This window comes from Prorops nasuta, unplaced genomic scaffold, assembly GCF_024137725.1.
Source record: "Prorops nasuta isolate Cenicafe-Biocafe unplaced genomic scaffold, Cenicafe_Pnas_1.2 PNAS00008, whole genome shotgun sequence".
Lineage (NCBI taxonomy): Eukaryota > Metazoa > Arthropoda > Insecta > Hymenoptera > Bethylidae > Prorops > Prorops nasuta.
In genome coordinates this window covers 6,412,275-6,434,490 of record NW_027116805.1, presented here as the reverse complement: position 1 = coordinate 6,434,490, position 22,216 = coordinate 6,412,275, and the positions used below count along the sequence as shown (strand labels likewise).

General features: G+C 37.9%; 3 protein-coding genes and 1 long non-coding RNA gene across 7 annotated transcripts; 3 read left to right on the top strand and 1 right to left on the bottom strand.

Annotated features, from left to right (window-relative positions):
- Nucleotides 1–132: 132 nt before the first annotated feature.
- Nucleotides 133–3,762, top strand: LOC136775456 (uncharacterized). Of its 3 annotated transcripts, XM_066730241.1 has the most exons (8): nt 139–695; nt 1,445–1,715; nt 1,808–1,914; nt 1,988–2,074; nt 2,433–2,499; nt 2,569–2,697; nt 3,219–3,322; nt 3,402–3,762. In XM_066730241.1, exons 2-6 carry the CDS (start codon nt 1,447–1,449, stop codon nt 2,588–2,590), a joined length of 552 nt encoding a protein of 183 aa, XP_066586338.1. In that variant the 5' UTR covers nt 139–695; nt 1,445–1,446; the 3' UTR covers nt 2,591–2,697; nt 3,219–3,322; nt 3,402–3,762. The 3 variants fall into 3 exon arrangements, with proteins under 3 accessions (XP_066586337.1, XP_066586336.1, XP_066586338.1); XM_066730240.1 differs by having other exon boundaries at nt 133–760; nt 2,433–2,697; XM_066730239.1 differs by having other exon boundaries at nt 135–695; nt 2,433–2,697.
- A 5,034-nt stretch (nt 3,763–8,796) lies between these two features.
- Nucleotides 8,797–20,397, top strand: LOC136775358 (uncharacterized). Of its 2 annotated transcripts, XR_010822924.1 has the most exons (4): nt 8,797–8,877; nt 18,265–18,358; nt 18,433–18,480; nt 19,733–20,397. It is a non-coding gene; the product is annotated as an uncharacterized lncRNA (long non-coding RNA). The 2 variants fall into 2 exon arrangements; XR_010822923.1 differs by having other exon boundaries at nt 18,265–18,480.
- brk (brinker) lies at nt 9,969–17,229 on the top strand. The gene is made up of 2 exons (XM_066730049.1): nt 9,969–13,989; nt 14,053–17,229. Exon 1 carries the CDS (start codon nt 10,694–10,696, stop codon nt 13,277–13,279), a length of 2,586 nt encoding a protein of 861 aa, XP_066586146.1. The 5' UTR covers nt 9,969–10,693; the 3' UTR covers nt 13,280–13,989; nt 14,053–17,229.
- A 58-nt stretch (nt 20,398–20,455) lies between the features above and the next one.
- On the bottom strand, nt 20,456–21,965 carry Atg5 (autophagy protein 5). Its single transcript, XM_066730050.1, has 4 exons — nt 21,632–21,965; nt 21,341–21,540; nt 20,949–21,274; nt 20,456–20,876 (listed from the first exon to the last, which is right to left on the bottom strand). Exons 1-4 carry the CDS (start codon nt 21,785–21,787, stop codon nt 20,764–20,766), a joined length of 795 nt encoding a protein of 264 aa, XP_066586147.1. The 5' UTR covers nt 21,788–21,965; the 3' UTR covers nt 20,456–20,763.
- Nucleotides 21,966–22,216: the final 251 nt, after the last annotated feature.

The window sequence follows — 22,216 nt, the reverse complement described above, 5'->3', positions numbered from 1 at the left end:
TTATTAAGTTATAGAATGATATCCAAATCAATGTTTTAGCACTGAAATTATAAAATCTGGAAGTTAAATAATTGATAAAGTACAATTCGAATTAAACTCTTCGCTATGCTGTTACAGTGTTGCCACATTTGGAGCTTTTATGGTTAGAGGCTTAGAGCTGGCTGGAGCTGGCGGGATATAGTAAATGCGTTTTGTATAGTGGCGTAGAATGTGTGTAATTACATACCCATGAATTGTGTTTTGGCGGGAATATTCTCCACTCCCTATTGGAGTATCTTTGCTTGGAAAGCTTCCAACGCCTCCAACCAACATACAATGAATTAATATGATTGGTCAATTTGCCGTTAGGTGCTCATTTTACCATTCGAAGCTCGGTGTATGTAGAGGTGTAAACAGCTTGCCACACAACAATTTAACCTCTTGTCATTCTAATTACCGCTAGACTAGGACTAGGCTAGAGGCTAGATGTCCAGTCGGCAGTCACTCCAAGTTACTCCCTCTCTTTCATCTCCGGTTTTCATCGAGACAACACCTCTCCACTCCAGTCTCCACAAGGCTCTCTACACAATAAGCCAAACATACGTAGGAGCTTTGGTATTACTGCTGGGTCCATCCACAGGTCCATCTAGTTCTCCATCCCACAGTACGACAGTGAAGCAGCGTGCGAATCCTAGCACATTCGAATTTCCTAGCAGGTTTATTTTATCTTCTTAATTAAATTTATTGTGTCCATGTGATTTGTCAGTGTATAGTAAAACAGGTTTGTTTGTGTTAATAATTGTGATTAATAGTTGAATTGTTTATTTTGAAAATGCCATAAGTTACTTTTTCAAAAAAATTCAGTTCACGATAACATTGGTTACAATTTAACGGTATATCTTTTTATACCCTTAAATATCTTCATTAAAAAAAAAGTGTCTTATGTCATTTTCAAAATAAATGGCTCAGTTATTTCATCACAGGTGAAAGATATGAGGGCACTGCTATTTTACTAAAAATTAGTACTTTAGTACTAAATAAATGCTAAAACATTTAAATATTATTTATCTTTTCTAAGAAACACTTTATTTTTTTTCGCTTTGATTGTATAGTTTTTAATAACTGTAATATCTTATTGTTTTCTTTAATATTAAATAAGATAAAGGTAGCCAACAACTTTGACTCTAAATCTATACTCCACCCGTACAGCACAATTGACTAAGAATTGTCCTAAAGGCATCTTTTAGTCATCCAATTGACTAAAAGACACCTAAAAGATATCTTTAAGTATTTTGGTGCTCTATGGGCATATACCCAACTGAAATTTATTTTTATATATAGTGTAAGAAAAAAGCAATTGCAAGGATTTTTAAAGAATTTGCTAAAAAAAATGCAGTGCCAAAAATATCTTTTTATAAAATTTTATATTTTTATATTTTTTTCCTAATAATATCATAATTTCTAGTAATGGATTTTGAAAGAAAAATGCAAGAGACGTACAGAAAACTGAAAAAAAAATTGGATTGGTTTCTCGAGCAGGAAAATGAGCAAAAACATTGGTTACGTAAAGAGAAAATGAGATTAGGATTCGATTTTTTGTATGCTAAAAATCAAGGTCTATTAAATCACAAGAAATTTTCGTCACTTTATGATGCTTTAAATGTTAGTCCAGTGGAGAGTAAATACATAAAACAATGTACATCTAATATCAAAACTCCTAATGAGAATTTACCAAGGTAAATATAAATTTGTTTGTTGAATTAAATCAAGGCATTTCAATAAAGCTAAGTATTAAGGTGGTAACAGGAACATGAAATTCTTATTTCAGCACAACTAAAGATGGTGAACAATTTGATCAAACAATAGCCAGTAATAACGAAGGAACAAATAACAGCAATAGTGAGATGGTCACAAATATCATACGAGAAAATGATGGTAAATTGTATTTTTCTTAATCTAGTGATATATGTTATTTGTATAGTGTTTAAAAATCTTTCTCTATGTGTAGGAGAGAAAGAAAATGTAGAAAGCAGGGGTTCTTCCTGCCAAAACCAAAATCAAAAAGTCCACTGTCATTGTGAGCATAGCAGTAAAGGTAATGAAAACAAAACTATTTAAAATATACTGGGTATAATTGTCAACTTGTTGAATTTCTTATAAACTTTGTAACAAAATTAGTTTTGAAATTATTCTAAATCTAATGGCCTTGGAGTAACGAAAACTATGACGTTTAACCTTTAGCCTGCCAGTCCTTTTCCTGAATAAATTCTTAAATCTGATTCAGGATCACTTATATTATTAACAATATACTTAAGGTAAAATGTTGTGGCAAAGATTTCACGTGGTTTGAGAAAATATGCAATGTTTAATCAAATGGGCACCAACAGTATAAATTAATTCTTTCCTTGGTAAAACGAGGCACTTATTAATTTATTTTTCATTGTTTGTTGCAGGACAATACAGTGAGCATAAAAATTATGTAAGACTTGTTGGCAATTGCCAGAATTTCCATGATCGCAGGTTTGTTTTAGATAAAATAATACTTAAACAAATAAGTAAAATGGTTTCCAGTTAATCGATTATTTACAGAACTATATATTCAATGCTATGAAATAGTACCTTAATAACATACTTGACTTAAAATTCAATTTTATTAAGGCATTGTTACAATATTAAGTACAAATTTTGTAAAGGATTATAATGTCATCAAAAATAAAGGTGAGTTTCAATTTAAACAATGGGGTCTCTATTGTTGTTTGTTTAATCTGACAAGTTTTTATAACATAATATTTCTAGAAATGTTGCTCTTTTTATTTAACAAATCCGTTTGAAATATTTGTAAACTAACATTAACCTTTAGAGGGCCGAAGCAATTACATCTAGTCGTTAACAAACATTTGCTATAAGGATACCTACATAGTGGCATTATGTTAAGAATATGTATATAGTGATGCATATGCATGATATCAGTGTTGAGATTTGGTAAATTCTTTCATTTTTGCCGCACTTTTTTTATTTATATATAAGTTTACATATACATATATTCTCCCTTAAATGTCAATATGTGCGCGGTTCCACGTCCCAAGTCTCAATAGGTTACATATATGTGTACACACAACTATTAATTGAGAAAAAAATTTATTAAATTTATATAAAAAAATGTCGGCCTTCTATAGGTTAAACTAACATCCTATAAAAATAAATATAGCGAATTGTTAATGTATATATATTTTTTTTAGGAAGTTTAGAAACAGAATGCAGAAGTTTAATAATTTCCATAAACGGTGTGGACATGATAAATATAAATCTTGTTGTTCCTGTTCATGTTCCTCAAGATCAAAATGTAAGTATAACTAAAATCTACAATCTCTAATTTAGTAGTAAAACAAAATATGCTTATCTAATCTACATTAATATTGCAGATTATACAAGAATGTGCTAAGCCCACTGCAAAAATGTTGCAAGCTATATCTTGTGCTGTAATTCAGCACACTTTTGAAGTAATGTACCCATAGCACAAATTGTGTTTTTACTACAGGGTTACCATGATTAAACTAATTTTTCAGCACTGACAAAATTCGAATGTCATCTTATGTTCATATAGTTTTCTAAAGTTCTTTAAAATGTGATTAATTGTTACAAAATATCCATGCAATATTATATATATCTTATCTCTCATGGACATCCCTAGCAAATTTGAGTCCACTAATTTTATACTGAAATTATACTTATATTACAAATTACTTATACGAACTGTGAAATAAAATTTATTTTTAGTTTATACATGATGCATATATGTTTCTGAGTGTTTTTTGGATTATTAATATAATTAAAATGTATTTAGTATCAGTTTTTGGTACAAAAAAATAAAGAAAACACTGTGCAGTTTTGTATAACGTCATATCTTATTACGGATATTCTAAACTGAAACTATAATTATACCAATATACATAGATGTGCTCAAATCCGCTAGGGATCACATGATTATTTATATTGAAATTATTTAGCATTTAAGTTAACACAAATACTTATTGTACAAATTAATTTTTACCTCTATAATAAATGCTTGAATGTCATTGATTGTTTAAAATATTAAATAATAAACGAGTTAGTAAATTAATTTATACCACAATTTTTAAGGACATTCTTATTGGCTAAACTTTAGATCTTTTATCAATCAACTTATTAGTTTATCCTTCTCATCAATATTACATTCAGAAGATATCGATCAACAATCAAAAGTACAGAGATTTATAAATAAAATCGGAGATTTTGTACTAAAATGAAATCAACGGAGCATACAGCATTTTACAATGAGTTTAGACTTGATAGAAATATGAAATTGCAACTTTCTAAGGGATCATGATAAAATCTTAAGATCAAAAAATACATATATGCTTTCGTCTTTCGATTTGAAACTAAAAACCGAAGGCTCTCCAGGCACACGCCACACATATGGATAATTTTAATACCCACATGCCGATGTGTTAGAGTGTATACGGTGGTGCCTCTCTAAGGTCTAACAACCAAACCCGGACGCGCGAGGCTGGCGACACCCTGTCTGGCGGGACCGACTGGCGTTGTTGCCATATCTCGGCGTGGCCTTGGGGCCGCGTCGGCCATTGCAAGCGTCGTCCGTCGTCTGGTTCTACAGGACTGCTAGGAGGACGCGAAGGGAAAGGAAGAGAAAAGAAGCCACGTAAAGATAGATTAGATGAATAAAGTTGAAGAAAAGTTAAACACAAGGGCTAGGAAGTGAAAGGGAGAAGAGAAATACTTGTGCAGCAGCATGAAATAAATATTAATTAAGGAGAAACAATTAGAAATGAAAAACAAGCAATGAACAATTTACGGTAAAATATATTCGTATAAGCAAATGTTAAATACTTGATTGCATTGATATCGTATAAGAAAGGTGATAACTTTTTATTTATTTATTTTTTGCAAAATAACGCAAAGCAGGTTGTTTGACAAAGAGGCTTCCATTCATTAGAAGCCATTACATTTTGGAAAAATTAATCCATAGGCATACATTATATTAATTGTGTCTACGAGGATTCCTAGCAATCTCGTGATTTTTTTCATGTCCTTTCGTAGATTGACCTTGAGGATCCTCGCTGCTATTTTCAAAAGGCCTAGATTCTTGTAAAAGTGTCATAGATCGCCTTATTTTCGTAGTTATTTTGAGTTGGGCAAACCAAAATTATAACATCCAAAAGCTAGGTCCAGAGAACCCGACGGTAATGATGATTTGTTTTTGTGCCAACACTACTGTTGAAATGGTCACACAGTGAGCTGCATCATTATCCAGTAGCAATTATAATTGTTTCGCTCTGAGATATATGCAGCATTCATATTCACTTTACAGAAACAAATCTTTAGGACTTTAATTATATATAATATAAATATTTCCTTTTTATTTTCACAAAAAGGCAATTGTATTGACAATGTGAGGCAACCATTTTTTTCAATTTTCTACCAGTAAAAAATTTTATTATCAAAGACCAAATATCATCTCGTATATTATTACAAAACGGTATGGAAAGCTGTGAAATCTGCGATATTTCTTCTTATCTATCCCGCTTCTTCGTCATCCGCCATCCAAATATATTGGTAAAATATTAGATATTAACACTAAACTGTGATTTATAGTTGTTCTATGCTTTAGTTAAAGATCATAATAGACCATTAGCATGATTATGTAAGTACACATGCATATCAGTTTAATTAATTATAAGTATGTAGTAAAAGCTGTTAGAAGTATTAGATTTTTAATATAAATTATTCTGCAAGGTTTTTTTTCTATGATAAAAGAAACTCGCGGTTCGAATATTCGCAGACGTTTCTCGCGATTACTTTACAAAGGGGCCGAGGTAGCCAAGAATAGCCAACGTGATTCTGAGAAATTCGTGTTGTAAGTAAGCAAGGGTAGAAGGAGAAAGACTAGGGTTGAGTATGTCATTGCAGAATAGAGCAGGGTAAGCAAGAAAACCGATACTGTTTCAATGCAATAAAATATAGCGGTACTGTTATTTAAGTAGAATGAAGACTTAATAACTAATGACCAGTAGTTGCTATTGAAATTGTGACGAAGGTTTTAAAAAATATAATGACAAATGTCATCGGTATATTGCAAAACCACAGTAACTAAAATATTATTTTTTGAGCAAAAACTTGAATCAATCATCGATAAAAAGTATAATCGGCAATGAGACATACCTTTTTATAAATAGACCACGGTACCATAGATAAGAGCAGCCGTTAAATCAAGAGATTGTGAAAGATAAATTCTCGTCATCCTGAGCGATATACTTATATTTTTTTGATAGGATTATTCAAATGCTCCTTCTGTACTTATTCGCTCTGATGTTTTACGGCGGCGTTTTCAGAATCATTGTATTATTGCAAAAATGTAAATCATAGCATAATAATTTTATATGAGACATATACATATTTAAGTAAAAACTCGTGCCTGTAAGAGGGTCAAGCAAGTAAGCGATATACCTGCTGCAATCTGGATTTTCTGGAATTAGGTAGTATCTACATCTACGCAGTTTCTCCGTCGGATGTTCTGCTCTTAAATATTCAATTAGAAAGCAATCGGTGCATAAATGCTGCCGTTGTAAACAAGAGGAGTAAAGTGAAGTGCGTCATTTTCCATTGTATATACTTATAGTAGATTTTCTAGCTATCTTTCGAACCAGGGTGGCGCCGCTGCGCTTGTGGAAATTTACGAGGCCCGCAGGCCGCTTCTTGGCGCTACATCCCCCCTTCCCCCCTTTTCCATTCTGGCTGTGTATATGTACGTGTGTACGCAGTACGCTGTATGTAGTACGCACCAGCCAAGCTTGCGTCACCGGCTGCGTCAGGTCCCTGTTGCCTGCCTGAACGGTGTCTACTCTACATACACGTCCCCGCAAGAAAGAGAAACTTGGCAACTCTGTCAGGGCGCGCGTGAATACGGACAGCTAAACACATTAACCGCCGGTTCAGGCCACGAAAACAACGTGATCTCATTCCGTAGCGCATACATATATACATACAGATATTAGAGAATGCAAGGGAAGGCGCCGTAGTATTATAGTAAATCTGGAAATATAGAAAACAGATTGAATCCGCTGTCTTTAAACACTTACAAATGCCTGGTTTTATAAATCAAGTTTAAAATAAGTTATAGGTTAGATTAGTGAAATAAGGAATATATTCATCTCGCTGAATTACGGTACTAGAATTGAATGGTGAAAATGAAGCACGAAAGGCAATAATATAATCGCTGTATTGGTTGGATGGGTTTTCGAAATAATTCTTGGTCAGTTTTACAATCGCTATAAGTTCTTATTATGGTATTATTCCATTTATAAAGTGTAGAATTTCAGGTCTGTACTGCAGAGACACCTGAAAATCCTTTGCAAATCCTTATAAACACAACCCTAACCTACTCGGTAGACAGGCGGAGGAACAAGCACCGGTTACAATAGACCAAGCGCTTTCCACAAGGTAGTTTTCAGGCCCATGTGGGGGTGTGAGTATCGCGGTCGCCGACAGGGAAGGCGGTGGTAAAGGGAATTTGCCTTCCAGGAAAAGCGCTGGTGGCTATGTTAGCTTTACCGATAATGTCAGGCCTATTAGGGTCGAAGTCGGCCATGTTACAGCGGAGCGAGCGGGGTAACGTGATCACTATTGTCCTTGCTGGTTAATACCAGCCAGCAGCCCCTTACCGTTACGGTCCCTTACAATCGGACTCATCCTCTCTATCTTACCCCCTGTACTTTGTATTGTCCATTCGTTTCCAGCAATCAGGTCGCATAAATTGCAGGCAGACTATACGCAGTTCACCGTTACTTAACTTTTCTTTCCCAAACAATTATTTTCCGCATTCTTGATTGGTTAGAAATTCCAATAATACTATTTAATATCCATTCATCGCGTATAATTGATGCAAGAAGCTCTTTTCGACCTCTTACAAATTTTATCAGCTGTTAGTGTAAAAATCAGGTTTAATTCTTTAGTTACACATTATTAGTATAAAACACTGATAAGCTTAACCGTCTGATGTTTGCGAAGGGTAAATAAAAAGCGCTGTTATTTTTCTTAAATCAAGCAAAGAGCTGAGTCTTCTTCTTAAGAATGGTTTTCTGAAAGTAAAAAGGCAATTAAAATAGGTAAACGAGTCGTAAACATGTTGATAAGTGTCGACGAAAGAAATTTCGGCCCTTACGAACGTGGTGATCAAAAATACGATTGCGTTCCTTGTTGATCCTTCGACTTAATTGTCCAGAGGAATGTACAATATGTACACGTGAACCAAACAATCTGCCATAAAAAATAGGAGTGCTCCTGGATAGGGCCATACACACATTAAATTCCATTGTGAAAGAGTACAGAGCTAAGGAGAGTTAGGTCGAAGCGAAGCAATATTACTTTCGCTGCACTCCGCTCCCAGCTGCATCGAGATCGAAGAATTCCTCCGGGTGGTGGTGCGCGTTGGGGTCGAGCGGAGCAAGCGGGAAAAGGGGAGAGCAAAAATCCGGGCTCCACGCTGGCTGCGAGCAGGCGGCGCGGCTCGCCTCAGCAGACAACATGGCGCCGGGCACGCCAACAGCGTGACGTTTCCCGCGCGTCATTAACGGAAGTAAGCCTACAAGATGGCGGCGCCGAGGTGCGAGAAGCGGCGAGAGGGGCGCCTACGCGATGACAAAAGCAGCGATCGAGAGAACCCCTCTTCTCTTCTATACGCCTCTTCTCCCTTCAACACGCTCTCCTTTCCCCTCTGCTGCCCCCACCATACAATCGCGCCACTCTATCGAGAGAGACAAAGACGGAGCAAACTTCTGAACGGAAAGACCAAACCCAGCAGAGGAGAGGTTAGGAATTTCTTTCCGCTTTGCCCGGGCTTAGGTAGGGACCTACCACTTTTTTGATCAATCTTTTAACGTTTATATTTTATCAATGAATGCTTGCTAATTATCTTATATATATATATATATATATATATAACTCACTGTGTAACGCTTGCACACAACAATCTGTTATAAAAAGTATTTTGGTTCAAGCACAGTTGACGCATTTCACATATAAATAAATGTACACTTGCTTGTGTGTTTGGTTTTCTAGTATGCTTTTAAATATTGAGGAGCTACCCGTTCGTGTATCTTTCTTCAGTTTCCGCAAATGTTATATCTACTGGAACTCTTAGCTCTCTAGATAACGGAGACTGCAAAAAGTAACGAAGATGTTATTAAATTGATGACCCGATAAACATGGGAAACTTTGATATCTTTACAATATTGGTGTGCGCTTTGATAAAATTATGCCTGTGTACAGGTTATGTTGACGTATCGTATGTATCAGCGCTAACGTTAGTTGACTTGAAAAAGTCAAAGAGATGGAAACTACATCTCCGGAGGTTTCGAAGCACGAAAGATGTTATTAAATTGATAACCTGATAAACGGGGGAAACTTTTGATATCTTTTTGTATTTGTGTGTGCTTTGACAGAGTTAATATAAGAATATATTTGTGCGTATATGCAGGTTATGTGTAAAAACTCGCTATAGTGTACTTATTACCACACCTGCATTAATTTACATGGAGTTTAGAAAATAAGAGCTATATTGCAGTGCTAGGTAATTATAAGATATGTAATCAACTGCAGGAAAACTCGTTCCATCATACATGTAAGCTATATTCTTGTAAATTTGAAAAATATATTTTCTGCAGCTTACACCGGCGAAACTATGCATCTGGCTTGTTTAATGGACGCTTGGACGAAGCAGTTTATCCTAAAGGGGAAAAATGGGAGACTTTTTGCAATGGATTGGAGGATCGACGTTGAATCTCGAACGCTTAGAGTAAAAATTGTCTTCCAAGTATTATGCGAGGCATCGTTGTGTGTAAGCGTACATAACTCGGCGAAACTGGACTTTCGAAAGAGTGGAATCCTAGAACAGAAAAGTGGGACAAGCAGCGCTAGCAAAGCGAGTAAGGGAAGCCCAAAAGCGCCTAAAGCAGATTCCTACGGGAATATAGGAGGCTGTTTCTAGTAGTCCTCTGGTGTACACGAAAGACTCTTAATCGGCACTGGAAGTAAAGGGTCGATCCTTTTTTCCCCGAGAGTCCCGGATCGCGTGAAAGACGAGCGTAAATTCGAGAAGAACGACTGGTGGCCGTGTCGGTCGGAGTCGCCCGATGGTGGTGGTTGGCCGAGGGAGGTAAGGGAGCGAGGGGGGAGGGGGCGTCTGGCTTGAAGAGAGAGAGAGAGAGAGAGAGAGGAATGCTTGAGAGGCGAATATTCGGAGTGGGGGGAGCTTCGTTGGAGAGAGGCGATGAAAGAGCAAGTAGGAAGAATGTAGCACTAGGCCAGGGAGGGGAGCGAAGGGTAGACAGTTTCAGTGGGAAGCAGCCGCAGTCGAACAACGAATAGTGGGGATGAAAATTAGTTACGGCATCTACCAAGACCTAAAAGGAACTCCGTGCTCAGCGCGGCCAGGCCAGCCAGGCCACTCCGTGCAATGTTACGCGTGTTAGGGCACCCCCGATCCTCGTCGTCGCCGTCGTCGTCGTCGTGGTCGTTGTCGTGGTCGCCTCTGCTGTTATCGTGGTTAAGAGTGATCGAGACGCATCGTTATCCTCGTCGGTTTTCTCGCTATTAAGACGGTTTTTCTCGTGTAATATCGCGATTGTACTCCCGGTACAGTGGGTGAATACTATACGCTATGGCTCATGGTGTGGGCGAGACGCTCTGTGATGGAAGTTCAGTGAAAATGGTGCAGGAAAAACAGCAATTGCAGCAAAGTGTACGAAAGTCTGTCGGGGTCATGGGTAGCAGACGAATATTCGCCCCAGCCTTCAAGCTCAAGGTACTGGACTCGTACAGAAACGACATTGACTGTCGTGGCAACCAGCGTGCCACTGCGAGAAAGTACGGGATTCACAGGAGACAGATACAGAAATGGTTGCAGTGCGAAGAAAATTTGAGAAGCAGCTGTGCGGATTCTGGTGGTAATACGACGAAGCAGCAACAGCAGCAGCAATCGGAGAGCGCGGGCGGCGGCGCAGTTCCAGCGGTGACGGCGCCGGCCTTGAACCTCAGCCTCGCCAGACTGCACGGCGACGAGCTGGCCGCTGGGCCCCCACCTACGCTTTCCTCTCGTCCTCCTGCCCATCGCCTCTGCTCGATCCCTATGTTGTCCCTGCGCTCCTCACCCACCGATTGCAACGAGTACCCTACTTGTCGAGCTCCTCCTCATCTGCCAAATTCCTCCGACAGACAATGCGAGTCCGAGCACTGTTTTTGCTGTCGCGTCAAGCTCGAGACGGCTAACTTTCCAGAGGAGACGGAGTCTAGCAGTGCGGAGAGCGGTAGCCGTCCACCGAGTCATTCTTACCAGGAGGATAATTACGACCAACGGTACCGTCTGGCCGATACCTACGAGCTCGATTCGATCGTAGAGCCTGGTGCTAAGTCGTTGCTGTCGTCGGTGGCTGCGGGAACGACTATAATAGACACAAAAGCGCCAACGCAAACGCCAATGACAAAGACGGAACGAAGGAGCCCAGTAGACTCGATGGCGACGGTGCCAGAGGCAGAGCCGTGCGAGTCGAGCTATTCCCCCGGCGTCACCCCGGATGCCCCGCCACCGCAACCAGTCACCTCGACGTCCGTTCACTTCGAGTCCCCACGGCTCGGCCAGCAGCAGCCAGCGGTGAGCCCGCACGTGCACGTGCGTGAGCACGCACACCTCTTCACCAGCTTGGATTCCGAGAAGCCGATGGCGTGCCAGGGAGAGGGAGACGAGGCTGAAACAGTCGCGAATGGGAAGCGGTCTCCTCCCCCTCCACCTCCTTCCCTCCCTTCTCCTTTGCGTGTGGGGGGAGGCCCCCCCGAGGCTGATGTACCAGTGAAGCCTGCTGCTGCTGCTGCTGCCGTCGCTGTTACTACGCTTAACGAAGAAGAAACGCGACGTCTCGCGGATAGAGATTCGAACAATGAGGATGCCGATGATGCGTCCTCCTGCTTCGAACGGGACAAACCAGGAGGCGTATATTCCTTGCCCTCCAGTCCCAGAGAAGTTAATAGTCCCGAAAGATTCAGCAGTAGCTGCTCCGACAGCGAAGAAGCGGATCTTCTCGATGCTTTGCCCGACGGCAGCAGAAATTCCTCCAACTGCAGCGATTCTGCTCGTCGACGCTCCTTCTCCTTAAGATTCAAACTGGACGTTCTTGACGCCTTCCACAGCGACGCGGGCGTCGCCGGCAATCAGCGAGCAACCGCCAGGAAATTCGGTATCAACCGACGTCAAGTACAGAAATGGCTGGGCCAAGAGACAGAACTCCGTGGAGAAATAGCGCTACGAGGAAATAGTCGCCAGCGACTCGGCCCGATGCAAGAAATCTCGGCATCCGGTGAGTTACCGGTCGACTTGAGAACCGGACATTACATTGCGTCAACTCTCCCGCCGCAACAGCATCATCACGGAGAAATGGACCACGAACGGTTTCCTCCTTATTGCTGGAAGCAAGAGGAATCATCGCCGCAGCGACAAAACTCTTATTATCGAATCCACGGGACCAACAATACTCTTCCCACCGCAATCATCAATAAACCTTGCGGATACTCCTGTTGCGTCGTCGATCCTACAAGGAGTTCGACCGGCAGCGCGTCCTGTTATCAGGACTACGTGCCTGGAGGAGTAACTCGAGATGGACTCTATTGCTATTCACCCAAGTATCCTGATTCTCAGCAGGTCGACGCGCCATCTTTACTCGATTCTTCTTCTTCGGAGCTTAAGAGGAAGCATTGCATGGAATCTTGTTGCTCGAGCGTACTGGTGCCAGCGAAAAAGTCCTTCCTGGTGTATGACGAAGCTGGTGTAGTTGCTCGTAGCAACGATCCTCCTCAGGAGACTCCCTTGTGTCTCGTGAAACCCAAGGGATTCGGCGGCGAGTTTCTTATCGACGGCGTTGCTCGTCCGGCGCCTCCTCGGCGCCTCATAACCTCTTCGCACACTACACCCAAGAAAGATGGCATATTGTTCAAGCCCTATTTGGACAATCCCGTGAGTAAGCCCCTGTCGACGAACGCGGACAGTCCCACCGTTCCGAATCTCTTTGGTAACAACAACAACAACAACTGCCACGCCGTTTGCAACATGAACGAGGATCGAGACAATGATTACGCTTTGGAACTAAGCTTAAGAGTCCCTGTCTCTTGGAGGGCTAGCCATAACGTTCCTTGCGCAGTCTTTCCTGGCGTTAGAAGTGCATTCGTGCGATATCCCGCTAGCCCTCATCATACTTAATGTCTCTTAATCCGTTTGTTAATCCTCCATCGACCTGCGATCTGTGCGCAGAAGTAAAACCACAAGGCGGCGCAAAACTTTTAGCTGCGATAATTCTCAAAGATATCCTCCCTCAAAACGCATTGGTTTTAACAGGCCTCTCGATTAACTCTCCCAGGTCGGAATTACACGGCGCGTGGAGTGAAGCGCCTGGCTCGTCGTAAGTAGCGAGTGGAATGCGTTTCTCTGCTATCAGTCGCGTGTGTTCCTCTCACTAAACGTCCAGCTTATGGCGTGCCACTCCACGCGTCGTGTAATTTGGTTTTATGGTAGTTAGCGCGAGTATATTCCAGCGATCCGTGCTGATGTTTATTGATGGTACGAGACTGGAAATTGTAAGCAGTCGGTACGTGATCTACGACACGTATGGGCCACGTAAGCGCTTATCGTTTTCACGGATCGTACTCGGATAAAACGCTGATCGGTGATTGGGCGAGAGGCCTGTTGCTAGTAAAGATACCGTACGTTAGCGTCTTCTATTCTTTTAGCTCAACGTTGCTTTCAACAACTTTTGACCATCGACTTTAACTGTTGGAAATTTCGAGAGAAGAGTCATCGAGATTGTTTTTTGTTTATATTTTTTTCTCTTCAAAGAAGAAACTTTACTTCTCTCAACATTCTATTCACGCGTTCCTTCGCGTCTTCGAGGGTATGATAGAAACATTCAACGCGTAAGTAAAATTTTAAAACAACGTTAAGCCGAGAAAATTTAGTCTAACGATTTAATTGATTAGTGTTATGGCTGATTCGACTTTGAGCGAATCCCTCACGAAAGTTTTACGTCTGCCCTGCGCGTTTTGGAGACAAGTATATCGAGTTGCTCAAGAAACAATAACCTTTCCGCATAAGTCATGCTCACCGTCTTCACACACAGCCTTACCTACCAGCTTCTTTTTAGTCTAGTGTAATATACTATAAAATGTAAAAATATAAGGGCCAAAGCAGAATGACCATTGTAACTTTGCACGTAGACACACGCGATAGAGAGTGATTAATGTTCGTTGTACGAACTCGCCAAGATATTTTTCTACGACGTTTGTGCATTCAAAAATAAAGCATAATTCTTGAAAGGAGTCGGGGGGAGGGGGGTGCAGTACACACACACACTATACGTACACAATCGTTGTAATTACTTCCGTTCCAAATCAATCCATGTGCCTTCGGGGAAAGGAGGGAGGGGGGGGGGTGATTGCTGCTTTACGAATTGTTTGACACGATGTATACATTTAGAGTAGTTTATAAACAAACGTATGGGTACAGAAGAAGAATATTTGCGTGCCTTATATAATGTATAGAATATTATATATAAATGTAAATAAAATAATAAGAGAATTTTATCGCGCGAGTCCAAGTAATTGCAAGATAAGTCTTACCCGAGAAACCCGAATGTTTTGCCGTCGGATAAAATGGGACCATTGTAAAATCTAGACTTTCGTCCGCTCTATTTTCACTGTAACTATTTCTTCGGTTGAATTTACAAAAAATCTCATAGTATCCTCATGATGATTAAACTAATGTGCACCATGACTAGAATCATCGCTCACAGTGCAAAATTATTTAGCCCAATTGCAAGACAGCTTTATTTGTATTATAATTATAAATTTTATCGTTTTATCAATAAATTAACTAATAAATTATTGTTATCCCTGTATTTGACTGCACTTTTATAGCTGTTGCTTGACTATTTTCTTAATTCAGCGAAAATCGTTGGGCGTACAAATAATCGTGTGAAAAATCATTGGTTTTAATAAATTAAATTGAACGCAATTCGGTTGTCGTTGAGGCAATATATTATTAAGTAGCAATATTTGCAAATCATATGGAATACGTGTTATGGGATCCAGATGATTTTTTTTTAGGCCAATGTGCAAAGACAATCGGAATGGAGATCGATATCTCGTACTTTTAAGGATTTTTGGAAAGATCAAAGGGGTCGTTCGAATGTTACCCGACGCACCTTAATATTAATAATGATAATAGTAGTGCAGAAAGTGTCTAATTGCTAAGTTTATTGCTCGTTAATTGTACAAAAATTTTCGTCACTGTCTTACTCATTCAAAGGGTATACATATATATACCAGTACTTTTGATCAATCACCATTTCCTTGTTGCACAACTGGATTCACTGCTACAATGTTGCGTGCGGATCGAGCTAGAATATTGAAACGTCCATGTAACGACTCTCGTCTACAGAGCTGTGATTTGCCAAATTGCCCTTCTTCGTAATCATCTCGTCAGCTCTTGGATCATTTTAGAACACTTTCATTGTCTCCATGGAAGAGTTTTCAATCTCGAATAAATCTGCTATCATAAATCAAAATTCTGGCTAATAAGCGCGTTAAACGGTCCGCTTTAATTAGCCTCGAACATTTAAAAATCTTCAATAGTTTCTTTGTTTTTAATTTTTCCGGGTTTTTATTAAACCAGAGTATTTCTTAATGAAATTTTAAGCTGTCGAAAAACGCGTATATAGATTCCGATCCCTCCGCAATGTATAATAAAGCGTACTTTAAATATAAGCCATAATGAATTATATAGTATATATAATGCCATATCGTATTTTACATAATATACAAACAAACGTTGACTGTCAATGTGTTCTGAATGATTTTTGAAAGTAAAGAACGCACACGGTGCAAAGAATCATTTTTTCCAGATGTATACTACGTGTACACACACAAGTGTGTGCACGGCGCAAATGTATTTTTCTTTTTTTTTTAACACAGGATTTCAATAATTACTCGATTGACACAAAGGAAAATTTTCTTTTTCCCGTGCTGCTAGTTTGTTTCTTCGTACGTGTGCGTGCCTGTGTGTGTATGTAAACACAGCCGACAAGAGTCTATTACGAGACGTGTATAAGCAATAAATAATTTGTAAGCACATGCAAAGCGTGTATCTTTAATTAAAATGTGTGCATGCGTGCACGTGTTGTACAGTAATAAATGAAACTTGAGCGTAACCGAATCGTAGTGGACTTTGAAAAGGTATATAAAAAACGATACGAGAGTTTATCGACAGTATTTATCAAAATTTCTCTGTGTGCATGTGCGCGCGTGCGTGTTTGTTTGTGTATGAATGACAAACGTTTTTGAAGAAAGAATTATTTTCATAAAAGTATATTTTTTAGAATTATTAAAAAGGAACCTTGTCTCTGGAACGACTGTGCCTTACTTATGCTATATATTTATATATAAAGACGTATTTTTTGCCTATCTACTGCTAGTGGAAATCGTTTCATCGAAAAAAACTTACATCGCATGTCCAAATCATATTGAAGCAATAAGTTTTCAACGTAAAGGAATCTCCTTATCGATACGTTTATTGCAAATAATTGAGTCAATTGGATACTCTCTAAAATGATATACACGTGTTAAAAAAATATATATTTTTTATTTGCCCCAATTCTATAGAATACATATTTATATATATATGGTTGTTCCTTCGTCCCAGACAGCTCAAATTAATGTGATGAAAATTGTGTGCCTATAATAATAGCAAAGGCATTATTTAATTAGCAAGTAGATGCGAAAGCATGTATTGAGAAATTATTCTATTATAAAGAAAGAAAATGTGATAAATTAATTATATAGTGTAATAGAAAATGACAAATCTATTGTAATAAAATTGGTAGAAAAGAGAAGCGTACCTTAAAAGAGGGAGACGAATTTCCAGTTTGGCTACATGTAAATATATTCACAGGGACCTGTGGAATATTTATATAAAGCGACAAGAAATGATGTTTGTCAGAAAATTCGGAGAATATTGTTTATATGCAACGAAGAGAAAGAAGTATCACTTTTTTACACGCTCACAGATTGAAAAATTATTGTATTTTAAATATATTGTACTATAAAGTAATAACGATAGATATGAAAAAATTCGAGAAAATATATAAGAGATTATTTTAATGAATTCACTTGTCAATCTTTTCCAAGACCTTTTTCTTAAATAACCTTAGCATATGGTATGCTATAAGTACTATAAGCATAATGTACGATAGAACGAGTAAAGTTAAGGTCTTACTCCCTATACGTCATGTTCTGTCGTTTTCAAGTTAATCTATTTTATATGGAAAAAATACCTATTGGGAATAACAGTACATATCTAGTTAATCTGATGACCTTCTTCAAGGTCATCGCTTTAACGATTTTCCGACAATTAATATTATGAATAGACTATTCGCTATAGCAAAACTCTTATATTTTATTATTATTATCATAATAAATAGTACTCTCTCGAAATCTATACGAGCCAATGCATGAATGAAACGAAGTTTTATCGCATCGTTTCGAATAATAACATTCAAGACAACTTACAACAGTCTTTTAATGTTATGTCAGTTAATGTTAAAGTTTAATACATGTTATAACTGAATCAAGTATATACAGATGGTCCCTTTGAATTTTTTTCTCTGGCAATTAATATTGTGCAATAAAATTCCTCGAATGTCACGTGTTACATCTGACGTGTACGTATACGTTATACTGTATACACTATGCAATGAGTATTTGCGAGGAAGAAAATATTCAAGTCAGAATTAAAGTAGAGTAAACAATGAAATATGACTCTTCGTTATGACCATTGCACCGAATTTTCCTGACCTTTCGGTTATCAATTCGCTTGGTAGTCACACTGCAGCATGCAGTTATGCACACGTACAATGCAGCACTTTAACTTTCTAAACACGCACTTGCCCGTAAATATATTGCATAAACGCGTGTGTGCACTCGCCCACTCCATTATAAAGGATCGTTGCCACGCACCTAGAAAGATTTTGCATTCTTATCAAAACTTGTATGATAATTACACGAGTCATTCAACTCAATTTTGCAAGTAGTTGTACGAAACGTAACGCTTTCCTTCTGCAATATAATCAAATTTGCTCAAAGATACACGGCTTATTTTTCACAAATTTATCCATTCATCTGCTTTCTTAATTTCAGGATGAAATGGGAGATTGAAAAATTATCCTTATAATTATCTTTTAACATAACAAGCCTTACGATAAACCTACACGTGGGACAATATAAACAACTTGTAAGTTGCATGTATAATACTAACCGGATGCAACACATTGTACAACAACTTTATTGTGAGGCTTTTACCATTAGTAGATATCCATGAGGTGGGAAGATTTCTACTTTACCCGCTACGATAAGGTAAAAAGTAAATCTTTTCTGTGCTATTACACATTCTCTCTCATTTCTTTATTTATTTTCTAAACAAGAAGTACGATAAGAACAATATATGAATATATTTCCTTATTCTTATATATAAAAAATCCTCCAATTTTGTATATATTGATGTTAAATACTCTTTCGTTATATACGCTGAGTAATATGTATGTATTTTTGCATTGCGGTTTTTAATGGACTTAAGGAATGAGGAAAAGCCGTGATTCTTTTTAAAGCAGTCCTAATAGAATCATTTAGAAAAGGTGTGTCGTAATCGAAGTGACTCCTTTTCATCTGGATAATAATAAGTCGAGCGTAAGAAGTAAATCTATTTTTAAAAGCGACCCATGACAAACGCGTGTGTGACGTTTTACGCATGCCTGTAGGTAAGGGGAATACTATACGCGCGTAATTAAACAATCGTTAAAAGGAACATTGACCACGAGATGAGAAGAAAATACTTATAAATCAGCCAAAAACTGCAGCATATATCGAACTGACAGTAAGAGACACGCGATCTGCATTTTTATTGAGGCCACCGTATGCGCGCAAAGCGGACCTTGAATCGAAACACTTGACTGATGCAACGTGTTAATCATTGCCAATAAACACCCTAGTTGACATTATAGTAGAAATATAAAAATGATGTATATATATATTTATTTATTTATTCCCTTAGGGGATGATTCTTTTTATAATTTTTTACCTGCTGCTTGTGAAATAGGAAAATTCATTTTCTTAAAAAAAATTGAACAAATTAAACTGACGCTTTATATTTATATAGAAGTTGCAGACATTACTTATTTATAGAATAAAGTTCTTCGCGTAATGATTCTGTATGTTTAAAGAAGAGGTATCTCCCTCTCTCTTTCTTTCTCTTACGCACGCGCGCGCGCACAAGGAAACCTTTTTTCTCTGAATTTCTGTTACTTCGAAAACGAGAAAAAAGAATGGAACCCTGGCTTGAATCCAATCGCTCGCTCATCGCGACTGATTCGTTCTTGAAGCCAAAATCACTATCTAGTCTTGTAACTATTGTTCATACAGCAGTACGTGACTAAATACTAAACGTGTGAAAATTATAATGACAAATTTAGATATATAGTATAGCTATACATTTACGTATACAGAAGAATCTATTAATATTAATGAGATGAATCTTGTAACTGCGTAAGCTTAAAATAGGTAATTTGGTGTTAAAGACCTTCCAAATGCTGATATTTTCGTTTCCATTTAGAGAGTGGCTAATTATAAACTGAACTTGCGTTGGTCGTCTTTACAAAGTGGAAAGAGACAATACTCGATAAAGTAGAAAGCTTTCCAGTTGTGTGTTTTCCAATTCTCCGTGTCATTTTATTTATATTGCGGAGGTGAATATAGCAGAATTTCCTGTTGCCGCTATTGGTAATTTTAATAGTTCGTTAAACATAGTAATGTTTTCAGCGCGCGAAGGACACTCGGGATATTGTTTTTCATCACGGCTCATCTACCCGTGATTAACAAGTCCATGATTGCAGAACTTCCGTTTTCATAATTACTGAACTCCATGGAAGAAAATCTCTGAAAGGAATTTCGTTAATGACTGCACGATATAAGTCACCTGATGTTCAGTTAGAATTGACAAAAGAAGAAATTCGAAGGAGATACCAAGACGCCTCTTTAATCATTTTTAAAGTAATAATTTCCTAATAGCTATGAGCTTTTCTCTTAAACACAATTTGCACTTGTTTTTTGTACAGCTTCTTATGAATCTTTTTAGGAGCAGGAAAGCAATAAAGAAACTAATTATCTTACTTTTGGACCAAGTCGAAGGACAATGGAATATAGCAGTTGCGGAAGCGATCCAGTAATTGTACGCAGACCTGCAGCTGGCATATTAACGCAAAGTAGAAGAAGTCTTTCGTCTCAATTATCAAAAATCTATGAAAAACCGCGCGAAAATTGTACCATAAGCTAACGATATAGACACTTTACTCCTAATAAGTCTCTCACTAGAAACTGATAAACTAAGAGTACAATGTATGGAATTTCTATTTGCGCCACAGTAATTTTTTAAAATAAAGTTAAATATATTATAAATTATTTTCGTCTAATCTCTATACATTTAATGACAAGCGTTGATACTATGCTTATTTATCAAAGCATATAATGAACATTGAAAAGAAATTGAAGCTATATTTACAAATTAGTATTCTTCTATAAGCATTTGTTTTATGAGTAAATTTAAAGAATGGATAAAAATGCAAATTAAAGTTAAATGCACGTGTGTTACGATGTCGCTACGACAAGATGAAGAAAATTATCAGGGTAGCTTAAATGTTCTGCCATCCATTGTAAAGGTGTCTCTAATGGGGGAATGATTCCATGAGTGCGTACTTGAACTAAAATCAAAGAATAGAGCTTTTGAAGATTATTGTATTCTTTAAAGAGAAATTACTATTAATATTTTTTACCATTCTCATTATCAGGAAGCACTTGCTCTAATAAATTCTTCAATGTCTCACGATGACCCTCCTCATTAATAGGCTTTACTAGTTTCTGTACAAATTTATCTTCATTAATATAACAACGGAAGGGTATATGCTTGAAACCCTCCTCAGGGCTAGCTGTTTCCATCAATCTACGATTAACCGACCAAAACTGATCAAACTTATCATTAACTAGGCCAAGCCATAACTGATGATGATCCTTTTTTTGCATGCTTGAAACAATTTGACCCCGATGCTTTAATACATCGGCCTCCTTTATGCATGATAAAAAATGTGCTTCTACCACATCCCTAAAAAAAAGGTCATATATATCATATAAAGTGTAAACTTTGCTTGGATGTTTTCAGCTTACTTACTTATTGTTGCAATGAATCAGAGCATTCTCAGGAAAATTATTGAAATGTACCACAATGGTCCACGGTAATTGAATATCATTGGCATAAATATCTAAAAGTACACCAATCGGATAATGCCATTTCAATGGGATTCCATTAAATTCTAGCCACATCTCCTGTTTATCATTTTCTTGAATATGTCGCATAAAATGCTTTTTCACCTAAATACGCGAGAATAATATATGATAAAATTTAGTTAAAGTCCAATTTTCATGGTAGGTAAATTCGATAAGTAGTTTCAATTGATTTTACCTTTTCTGTACAAAGAGGAAAATAACTTAACCTAGGAACCATAAGATAAAAGGGATCTGGTCCTGCTAAGTCACATATTTCCTCAGTATTCAATATAAAGCAAACGGGTATTTTTCCATCCCAAACATCCCTTAACACTTCTCGATCATTTGCCATTGTTCTAGTATACAAATAAGCACTAAAAACTCGTTCTTTATTAATTGAGATTAATGAAAAATTGGATCAGCAGCATTTCAGGATATAAATCACATTTGGAATTTTTATAAACATTTAATATTTCAATGACGTATGTGGTTAAAACGCTATTATGACTTATTGTTGCTACCACCGTGTTCAACACACACGCCACGCAAACACACATACACACCTTATCACGGGGGGGAGGAATTACCGACTGAAAACTATCGCGCATACCTACACTACCTACCGAAGAGACTTACGCTTATCACTTGTCGGGCGCGAAATAAACTACTGCTGAATAAATTCTAGATGGTGCCTGTGGCCTGTAGTAAAGATTACTATTTGCGATCTTAAAGAGCGCGTGCGCGCGCAATATTCTACAAACTTCCCGTGTCTGGTGCAATT

Excerpts from the sequence above, each read along its gene's own strand:
- LOC136775456 (XM_066730240.1), top strand. The coding sequence starts at position 1,447 with ATGGATTTTGAAAGAAAAATGCAAGAGACGTACAGAAAACTGAAAAAA. Across the intron at positions 1,716-1,807 it reads CCTAATGAGAATTTACCAAG|CACAACTAAAGATGGTGAAC; the intron begins GTAAATATAAAT and ends TTCTTATTTCAG. Across the intron at positions 2,075-2,432 it reads TTGTGAGCATAGCAGTAAAG|GACAATACAGTGAGCATAAA; the intron begins GTAATGAAAACA and ends TGTTTGTTGCAG.
- brk (XM_066730049.1), top strand. The coding sequence starts at position 10,694 with ATGGCTCATGGTGTGGGCGAGACGCTCTGTGATGGAAGTTCAGTGAAA.
- Atg5 (XM_066730050.1), bottom strand. The coding sequence starts at position 21,787 with ATGGCAAATGATCGAGAAGTGTTAAGGGATGTTTGGGATGGAAAAATA. Across the intron at positions 21,541-21,631 it reads TTCCTCTTTGTACAGAAAAG|GTGAAAAAGCATTTTATGCG; the intron begins GTAAAATCAATT and ends TCGCGTATTTAG. Across the intron at positions 21,275-21,340 it reads CTGATTCATTGCAACAATAA|GGATGTGGTAGAAGCACATT; the intron begins GTAAGTAAGCTG and ends CCTTTTTTTTAG.